Raw genomic sequence first — 11163 nt, forward strand, 5'->3', positions numbered from 1 at the left:
CGACGATATCGCCAATGTTGCCGCTAATAGCCAATATCGGCCAGCGACGACAGTTGCAGGACGCACCACTAACTACTAACTACACTTAACTGCAGTAAACGAGTTATCTGAACTACATTGATAATACCGACGACACTCACCCTCACTCACCACATCCACTGACCGCGAGCCGCTTACAACAAGTCTCTTCTCCTTTCTGAATCTTGTGTTAGATTATAATTATCTTTTTTTATTACATATTAAACTATTCTAAGACACAGTTGACTTTAAATGATTGTGTTCCTTATAATAAATAAGTATACCTATTTATTTCTACGTCGATCCACAAGTGTGCAATATTACACTTCGCTGCAAAGTACCGAACGTCTGGAAAGATTGGCTTTCGACCAAATTGTTATCGAAAGTGAAGGACGTCAACCGTGTCTACTGTCCATGCACACATCTGGGGAGCTCGTTGTTTATAAACTTGAACACGTTGCGCGTCGTGCGGCGACCCTTGTTTATTATATTAGAGCCACTCAGCGGCACCTCGGCTCGACGCGGGTTCAAGCACTCGTAGTCGGCTCGACGACGACTGTTATGATTACTCTGTTTACACCTGTTTCATTATAATCAGTGGCCGGCACGCTCCGATGTGCTCCGATGTGCTCCGACGAGCTCCGAGTGCGTCGTCAGACGATAATAAGACGCGTCTGGGTAATGTCTCGCAGTAGGGCTGGCCGCAGCGGATGACCCGGGCAATATGGTGCATCAGTAGTAAAGCAAAGTCTAAAAGTTCCTGCACAAGCGTACAATATTAATAAATTATTTCATTTAATTAATATTGACCAGTCTTCACTTAGGTATGACCATACTGATTACATTATATAGTAAAATGTAAATATAAGCGATCATAAAAGCATTTTAGAAGCCTACAATGAATATAAATGTCTATAAATCCATATAAATCCGGAATAACAATAAAGAATGTCCGGGTGGTCACCGGACACCGTCGCCGTCCGCGCGCCGGCCTCGCTTCAGTAATCCCACAGGAACATTAAACGTATACAAGAAGGCTGGGACTGTATATGTGTGTGGTGTATGTGGTGTGAGTGGTGGGAGCCCTGACAGGACGCACTCACGATGCTCGGTGTGACGCGCTGTAACAGCTGGCTGTAAGTCACACCGCGCGGCAACGGTCCACGACCTGAATTATATAGATTATAAATACAATGTATTAAATACTACGAAGTTATTGGAGCTCACTTATTCACTGTACGTCTACTGTTCGCAACAAATAACGCACTAACTGATTGAGATACTGAAGTAAACCAGAACTGAATGGCTGAGCTGAGATTGTGCAGAGCGGTAATGTTTCAACAATGTAGTAAATCAAGTGCATATCTACTATTCTAGATGAAGCACTCGCAACCAGTTCATACCGTCGATGTGTAAACAATCAGTGAGATAAGACACAGCTCGGTTTGATCGGCGAAGTAATACGTGAGCAGTCGGAGCAGGGCGCTGTCTATCAACACGCTCCAACTTAAGTTAAAATCTCGATCTAAGACTAAGAAGCACTATAGTGAGGCTTCGTTCCGTAATCTGTCGGGGCACTTGCTGCTGCAAGTCAATAATATATGGTTTGTGTGTCAAACGTACATGCACTAAAAATATAATCATATGGAGAGTTAGTACAGCGCGTTGACCTGCAATCTTGCGCTATTATGAAACGATCCATCACAACATTATGAGACCCTTATCCCATATATCTGGCTTACTCTCAACAAGGCGCACCCACGCCGCCGCCGCGCCACACGCATGTGCATAATGAAGACGTTACGACTGTGTACTTGCAACAAATCAATTAATTAATTATGAATGACAATAAAGAATCTAGTATTACCAAAGTGCCACTAGTGTCGTCGATGCTTATGGGAGTTAATAATAATCTCATGGGAAATAATTCTTATTCTGGGAGTAAAAAGGACATGGATTTTGAAGAGCCGCGAGTGACGACCGTGGTGATGTGACCGAGAAGAAAGACGGTAGTACGAGTAGATGGTATTGAATAGTATTGATGGCGTAGATGACTGTGTTGCATTTGCCTATTCTACGGCTGAGTGTGTAGTGTGTGTAGTGTGTTGAAGCAGAGCGCAGGATATTTACACTTCGATCATTAACACACCAGTGTATTACGATTACGTGATTTACTTCGCACAGTTCACACACCGCCCTCAGCCGACACCTGACACTCAGCAGATACATACATACATACATACGTACATATATACATACGTACAAGTGATACACTCGGCCGTCGACAGATGACGTGTGTTACAACAAGCACCTTGACATTCTGAAGGAATATTTACAGTTTGTGGCACGCCTTGTATATTGTAATGGTTTTATTTGTTTCTAAAGTTCTGTTGTTGACTGTACGTATATAATGTAAGATAACTCTCCGTTATCAGTGTGGGTGAAAGTTTCATTAATATTCGTACACGACTGTACATGTTCCAATATTAATATCACCTTTTACAAGTAAAGAGAAACTCGCACTTTGGTTAATAGTGTTTGCATGTTTCACATACATAATTTTACATAATATATAAATATTACGTATTCAACACAATCAGCGACAAAATTTCTCTGCATTAAGTCATTTTATAACATTAAGTAAGGATTTTGCGGAAAACGTGGTACAGTCACTGGACTTAAAACATGCACACCGTAATATTTGGAGAATTAACAATATGTTACTGAACTTGCTTAACTATATCTTACTGAACTTGTGTAGAGCTTTGTAGAGTCGTCAAGGAGTCGGCGTAAATTATATAAAATAGTATTCAGTGTATCAAACAAACCTGTTATTTAGAAAAATCTTAACGTAGTCTATGAATCTAAATCCTCCTATTCAAAACTACACATGGACATACAACGGCGAGTACGCGGTAGTGGAGCTAGCGGTAGAGTGTATGTATGAACAGAGAACACCTGTACGGCGCCGGATAAATCAGAAAAATCCGCTCAGACTGGTCGCGCGCTAATTGTAAGTTATACTGGACACTGGTAGCGGTCGCCTCGCGAACTTGCCGCTCACCTCCACCCTGCGGCTCCCTTCCTTCATTGTATATCGTACGTAATAATACGTATTAAATAATATTAATTCATGGACTCTTTTAGTAACAGTCGGTTTAGATTATAGGCTTCATAGTTTTTGCACTTCAAAGTATTTTATTTAACTGCTAATTCGTTCTATTTGTATCTGGTTGTAGTTCTTGTAATTACACGCGATAGGGTACTTCTATTAACTTATATGTATAAAGAGTAAAAAAATTAGATAACTAATTAGCACTGATATTGATTATATTCGTTATCTTTACAGGTGTGATGCTAAATGTTTTACGCGCACTATGTTTGTGTAAATACATATGCATTTTAAAAACGTATATCATCTATCAACATGAGCAATGAGCATGAAACATACAAACTGATTTATTCTCTCTTAATCTGTAATCGATCATGTTACACATACATTATACAAAAAGGTTTTCATTCAACGTCAGCATCTCTATTATCAATACGAGAAAAAACACATTTGATCCGTGTATTTATTGAAACTTGGCAAAAACACACGCGGCACAATAACGTGAGCGATTTGTCTACGCTTCAGCGCTACGTTTATAAATTACTTTAACAAAATAAATAGAGCAAAAGATCGTACGCACGTCGCCACCAATCGGGCAGATCGGCTAGTCGCCGGCATGGCGGCGGGTCGGCGTCTCAGCTCCCACACTAACTAATACAGACGAGGCCTAACTAGTCGTCCTGCCGACTCGTGCCTGATTGAAAGTCAAATGAGGACGTGAGTAAGGGCTTCAAAAAGATTGTCGAGTAGCTCAGGTTACTACTGGTCAGATGACTGGCGCCGGCTCGCGCCTCGCGGTGAGTGATGCGCGAACCAAGTGCTCATTGAAGAGATCTGCGCGTCTCACTAATGTAATGAGAACAAGTTAAGCCTTAATCGGTACTTATTTGTGGTTATTAACACCCTATTTATAAGTATCGTGACGAGCAGACAAACTAAAAAAACATGAATGTAGAATCGTTCTTCTTTTCATGTTTTCCATTATTAAAGCATGTTGTTTATAACGCATAAAGTCCCCATGGGATCGAGATGTGTGTGATATTAAAGTTGTGGTAATAAGATAAGAACGATGTAATACAATAGGCACAAAACATCGTCACAGTTTGCGACAGACGGTCCCACGGGGACCTCACTTGCATCCCTTCAGACGGCAAGCCAAAGACCCCCTCCGAGCTGTGCGTCCTGTGTGACTCGCAATCTGCGTTGTGTGAAAATAATTAATACGTTAAGGGTTGTCGCACAATGGCGCCGGTGCGCCGCTAACGTGCAAGGGGACTTAATAAACATTACCCTCATATAACTCGATACATGCGAAGGGCCCCGTAGCCGTGAGTCTCCCGGCAGCACGGCCGTGCGGGGGTCGGGCAGCTATATGAGGGTCGACTCTTAATTCATTCCTCTCCATTTCGTATGCAGATTCGGCGCGCTTGTGTCTGTAAAGCGCAATGACCCCGCGTCATCGCATAACAACACTACGCACAAATGTACATCGTCACGTGTTCCGCGTATACTTAAGGCCCATTTACACGATGCAAGTTTCTTGCCTGTTGCATACAATAATATCAAAGCAATAAATGACTCGCATTGTCTAAACTACATACAACATTATTGCTTTTTTGGGCAATATTTCCCTGCCAGAATGTTCTTGGTATAAACAATACATACAATAATTTCTTAGCAATTTTTGGATTCAATTATATTCTCTCATTTGTAAACATGAGTGCAGTGAGTGAGGGTGTATTAATCGTTGCTGCTCTTCTAAGGCAGGAAATTTTGAGAAAAAAACGTAAAAAAAGGTGTTGGATCAAAAAATGGATAGCAAGGAGAGATATTCTTGGAGTATCTAACAACCTTTGTTTGGAGTTGCAAATAGTAAATGAAGATGACTTCAAGAACATGTTTCGTGTGAACAGAACCCAGTTTTATTATTTGTTAGATAAAGTTGGTTCTTCTATACAAAGGCAAAATAGTACAATGCGTTATGCTATTCCTGTTCGAATAAAATTAGAAATAACATTAAAATATTTGGCAACTGGAGATTCACTTGGTACACTTTCACAGTTATTCAGGGTACCTAAGTGTACTTTAAGTACTTTCTTGGTTGAAGTTCTCGAAGCTATTTATTTAGCATTAGAAGATTATATAAAGGTATGTACTAAAAGTAGCTGTCTTTAGAATATAATAATTTTACTAGTTTTACAAAGTAATTGATCAGTTACAAAATAGAAAAATTATGAGTTCCACCACGTATCTTCACTGCCTTGTTTTGAGTATGGAGATTCTGGCATAGGAGTAGAGTTCTTTCGTTCCTTTTCTTTGTGATCCAGTAGTTTAAATTTAGACAATACTGCTTGTATTTCGTCTTGAGCATGTATACTATTTTCGGTATTTAATATACGCAATGAAGATGCAACATATTTGCCGAAATTATCTAAATCATCATCAGTTTTCTCTAGTCTCGCCCGTTTTTCAATATTATCCAACTTATTTAAAGCCGATTCTATATAACCAGAAGTCTTTTTGGTCGTTTTTTTGGGCATCGGAGATGGAGCGTGGAGGACTTGTACATCTGAATTCGGAATATTAGGGTTATTTTCTGTATTATCGATATATTCAAAAACGATATCATCTTGTGATGTATTCGCTTGCGATATGAAGAAAGCTTCATCCTGAAAACATATATTATTTTACAGGTACCAAGATGTGAAGAGGACTGGAATAAAATTCAAAAAGGTTTTTTATTGAGATGGAATTTTCCCAATTGCAATGGCGCCATTGATGGGAAGCATATAAATGTAAAATGTCCTCCCTGCACAGGCTCAGACTTTTTTAATTATAAAAGTACATTTAGTATTGTATTACTAGCTTGTGTAGATCACGATTATTGTTTCACGTATATTGACGTGGGTGCAAAGGGTAGAAACTCTGATGGTGGAATATTTAATAATTGCACATTAAAGAAGGCCATCGAAGAAAACACAATACATTGGCCAAGTAATTCAGTACTTGTTGGCGATGAAGCGTTTCCCTTAAAACCTTATTTGATGAAACCATATCCTCGTCGTAACGACTTAACAAGAGAACAAAAAATTTATAATTATAGATTGTGTAGATGTAGGAGAATCGTAGAAAATGCTTTTGGAATATTAACAGCCCGATTTCGAGTGTTCGAAAAGCCAATTACTACAAGTATAGACAAAGTAGACGTTATAGTGAAAACATCATGCGCATTACACAACTGGCTAAGGAAAACCTCACCAGCGTCTTATACACCACCAGGTTTTATTGATGAAGAATGTCCAAGAAGTGGAGGTCGTCTTGGTACTTGGAGAGAACATTTTTCAAGCGGGGCTTTTGAAAATATAACTTCACAGAATAATAGGCATAGTACAAGAGAAGCTTTAAGAATCCGTGATAATTATTGTCATTATTTTAACCATGGTGGTGCTGTACCATGGCAAGACAATGCCATTTTTTAATTATTTAAGGTACCTATACGATAAAATTAAGGAATGCTTTATTGTACACTATTGCACCTAGCTGTACTTCACAAAATTACATAAATACATACCATATTTGATGTTGTTTGTCTGTGTTCAGAACTTTTCTTTAAAAACGAATCCATTAGGTTATACCAAGACAGTTTAGATATAAAAACATCAGCAGTACCGGAACCAGTTCCCATAGAATCTTTAATCTTTTTCCTTTCCCCATGATACTGCGTCCTTAAATTTTTGATTTTATTTGTAATTTCCTTCGGTCCGAAACCTTCAACTCCAAATTCCTGCGCAAATGCGGCTAGTGCCGCATTACGTGCATCACGATTCTTATAGTTCAGATTTTCAGTATCCCATAAACAATCATGACTGCGATAAATCTCAATAAACTTAATTAAATCAGCAGAACCGAATTTTAACACTTTTTGACTCATGTTTTTGAAGAAACACCTTTGCTCTAATACGTTCAACAATTGAATAAAAATTTGCCAATGCAAATACGTACAATAATTGAAGCAAGTCGCCAGTAAATGGTACACGTACTTACAAGTCAATGTTTAGACAAGTCAAGACTTGAAAGCAATAGTCGCCTAAACATAATCGCATGGTATGTAAACAAAAGACACTTGCGATTATTTCTTGTCTAGATTTGCATTCAATTATTGTATTCAATTTTTTTACGACTATCAACGTGTAAACAATTGCTTACAATTCTTGAAGGTCAATTATTGCCTTTAAATAATTGCATTCAATTATAACTCTATTCTGTGCAATAAAATGGCATCATGTAAATGGGCCTTTATACTCGTATATCACTCCACTCCCTCTTGTGTCGTTACTTTTCGTTCTCTTGCACATATTTGCATTCAAATAACTTCATTAGCTGTTACCTGCTCAGTGCTCGGTACTCGGTGCGGCAATGACAAGCTTTCTAAATGGACTACAATAAATAATGGGCCGGTCCAGCCTCCCGCAGATAACATCTACATGAAGCCAGCGGCCATTGATGAACGTAATTCAATATAATTATGACAACGATGATATTTATAGCACTTTTACTTGATCGTGGCCACCAGAAGCAGATAGGTGGTGAAAGTGCGACGCGAACATTCAGCTTATCTCACTCGTTACCTGACTCTATGCCGACTTTCAATGCTTAAGTACTTTGTCGTAACGTTACATAAATTATCCGTTTAATCGATTTAAGTAGGTAAGTATTTTGAAATACTAGTCTCGTATAATAATAAAGTATGTTCATCAGTTATCTGGTTACCAAGCTCTGCTAAGTTTGGATTCAGGTTCTCGTGTGTGAGTTCCAGTAAATAATATTTATTTTTTCAAGTTGTTAACTGGGAGACAGAACTAACTAGCCGTCAGTTAGTACGCAAGCTTGCTTGACTGGTGTTTATCGGAGCGGTGAGGGACACTGCATTTAACTTTATCCTACACGCGCACCATTTAGATAAAGCTCTGCGTAGTTATCGAAGTTATTTTTACGCGGAGAGAAATTCGCATTGTTATCTAGTGATGGATTGTTTATAAGAAAGGGACGACACATAAAAGATCGGAACATTGTGTTATCGTGACGTCACCGTGGACCCATCGCCCCGGATGTTACCACTACTTTCCGCAAACCAAATATATTTTGTCATTTTTGTGCCGTGTGACGAAACTAACTGATACTGACTCCGTAGCGTGTTTATTACGAAGCTGCCTCTTAAAACTTAACACTTCAGTATACACTATTAGTTCTATCTGTCTACTCTTTCCGGGTGTGATTTGAATAGTCATAGAAGTATTATCAAAAAAAAATCTCATGACTAGATACGAAACAAACGTGTGGGGTGCGCGGAAAACAGGTTACAGTTATAGTGGAGCGTCACCGAGGAGTAGGACAAGCGGACCCGCCGCGCTTCATTAGTTCAATAAGCAGCCGACACGCGCCGCCGCGTGTGATCACGATCTCATCATTAGAATATAATGCATTGTCATATTATTGCCAGACTAAGCTTACGTACGAAAATTTAATAATAAAATATTTTTTTGGAATAATGTGAAATAATTGTTTTAATTAATAGTTTGTGATCCTAATACTTAAGCCACCGGTTTATGTAGCGGCAATAATTAATCAAGTACGGTGAGTGTATCGCGTATACACACACGTACAAAGTACATACATATACACGCAGTACAACGTTAGCTGCTAGTTGCGAGTGTTGCGACGAGCATAGAGCTTGTTAACTCAATGACGGAGGGAACTTTGACTTCAGCCAAGTGCAGGTCAACGTAAAAAGCAAAACTAGATTGGCTTTTGAGTGAAAGCTAGAAAAACGGAAGTAATAGCATCAGCGGCGCCGGGAGCCGAGCGCTGTGACGTCACACCACGTCACTCAGGGACACTTGAAATAGGCTTGGATTACGCTGACTGTGTGCTTACACTATCTGCTTGTTCACTTTGGCAGCGTGGTTTCACTCGGACAAGTATGTATTTTTTGCGACTAAAGTAGCAGATGACTGTACCAAAGAGTATGAGTATGCCATTAGTATTGCATTTGAATATTATACGTCTCTAGGGGCAGTGATAAACAACGAGTTGACAGACTGAACAGTTTCGATGTCTGTTAATAGTGATTATGGCTCTCACTTCAATATTACAGTCCAATAATTTAGTAGAGAACTTCGTATGCAAGGTTCAAAGCTGGCGGAGGCAAACAAAATTGACGATTTAACACAGTGAGTGGCTTATGTAGCTGAAATACACAGAACTCTAAATAATAATCCAGATAAATCGCGCACGCTAAGGTGCTCTACAAAGTTGTCGAAATCATATTACTTTCAATATTCAGTCGGCCGTTGCAGATGTAGTAAGTTTATCTGCATTCATCATATGTGTGTTACAGAGATATCCTCAGGTAGGTTGGAGCTCAAAGCGTGGCTCGTTATTAACGCAGTCAGTAGGAGTGAATGGAGCGAGGTAAAGTGAGTGTGTCACCGAGTGAGTTCAAAGTCGCACTCGCTCAATAACGCGCCTAATGGCAGCCTGAGAGCTCCGTCATCGCACCAGTTCATCGCGTCTCTGACTGAGCGCCGCTCACGTTAAGGATGTCAATCAAATTAGCCGCCTCACTAGCCCACTCATACCTACCACTGCATAGCATTTTACTTCTATCCTTTGACCTAGAGAAATAATTCTTTTAGCTTTACAGGGAATGTAGCAGTCGCCTGAAGACGACGTTTCATAAGACTTCATATTAATAAGCTGCTGATTCTCAAAAAGATAATAAAGGCATAATTTTATAAATCTGCCTGTGTTGGGTTAAACCTTCGTAAACCTTAAAGAATTTAATCCACGTTTTTCAAATACCGGTTCAAAGCTATTTAACGAAGTGGTTGTCGCAGGGCGCGGGCGGCGGCGGTTACTGGTTGCCGCATAAATTCCACGAATACCTGAGATTGGACAAATTTTATCGCCGCCACGGTCCGAGGCACGCGGCGGACGTCGGCCGGAGCGGCACACAATGAACACTAACTAAGTAATAGCCGTGACGGTAATTTCACGTGTGCTCCATACACACAGCTCCACACAGCTCCACAGACTACACGCAGGCCATCATGCAGACAGAACGAATATTGTTCAAGGCCAACTCGTGTTGTACCGGATCTATGACGGATATCATAGTTTTCTATAAGTCATTATTGATTACTCGCCACCGTTTTTAGTTGTCCATCCTTGTGGTATTCGCAACGCATGGTTACATTACTACTCCAAAAAAATATTTGATCAATCAACAAAAGAAGCAGTTCTCGCGACATATATTGTACATAAAAAATGTTTTTATATATTATTGTATATAATAAAGTTATTCAGGATTAAAAATTTCCATCAATAAAAAATACCTTTGTAAAACTGTGAAAATATAAGATGGTCGGTGTCTCAGCCCTGTCGTCGTGGGTACGTTAGGTGAAGTGGTAGGTGTATAAGACAGTGAGGCTTCCATTACTCGTGAACGCTTTATCGTCTCGTTAGCATTCGCCAGCACTTGCCGCGCCGGTGCCGCGCTGGAGACGCGCCGGTGCCGCGCCGCCGCCGCGCGGGGTCGCTGCGCCGACTGAATCGCAACATTACTTATTCAGAGTGTCGATCTACCGAGATTGTCTCAGAATTTCATTAGTATGTACGTATATTATGTATTAATGAGTATACCTTGCGTCATCTGTGTTCTTTGAGCCATTCCATCAAATTGATAAGTTTAAGAGAAGCCAAATGTAGTCACTTCATGTGTATTTGTCCTAATTGCTCACTAAACTTAAGAGGGTTTTGCGTCAATCGTACAATAATCAGTAAAAGAAAGTTAAGTTTATCCGGACTTTGGAAAGCTCATTAACAATTTAAAAGTTTACTGTTTATGGCAACAAACACAGAATTGATCGAGCCGAGTCTAAGGACTCTCGGTGACTTGAACGACTTTAACACATTTATATCACAAAACATATAACACTCTCTGTGATGATGCTCGTCTATCACAACGATTAGTA

At 39.8% G+C, this 11163-nt stretch overlaps 1 protein-coding gene across 1 annotated transcript; it reads right to left on the reverse strand.

Moving 5' to 3' along the window:
- Positions 1-5247: 5247 nt before the first annotated feature.
- On the reverse strand, positions 5248-7061 carry LOC142972634 (uncharacterized). Its single transcript, XM_076113917.1, has 2 exons — positions 6698-7061; positions 5248-5774 (listed from the first exon to the last, which is right to left on the reverse strand). The coding sequence occupies exons 1-2, from the start codon at positions 7059-7061 to the stop codon at positions 5362-5364; spliced, it is 777 nt and encodes a 258-aa protein (XP_075970032.1). The 3' UTR covers positions 5248-5361.
- Positions 7062-11163: the final 4102 nt, after the last annotated feature.

This window comes from Anticarsia gemmatalis, chromosome 4 (genome assembly GCF_050436995.1).
Source record: "Anticarsia gemmatalis isolate Benzon Research Colony breed Stoneville strain chromosome 4, ilAntGemm2 primary, whole genome shotgun sequence".
NCBI classification, from domain to species: Eukaryota; Metazoa; Arthropoda; class Insecta; order Lepidoptera; family Erebidae; genus Anticarsia; species Anticarsia gemmatalis.

Coding starts and splice junctions, on each gene's coding strand:
- LOC142972634 (XM_076113917.1), bottom strand. CDS start 7,061: ATGAGTCAAAAAGTGTTAAAATTCGGTTCTGCTGATTTAATTAAGTTT. Junction 5,775..6,697: donor AACAACATCAAATATGGTAT/GTATTTATGTAA, acceptor TCATATCGCAAG/CGAATACATCACAAGATGAT.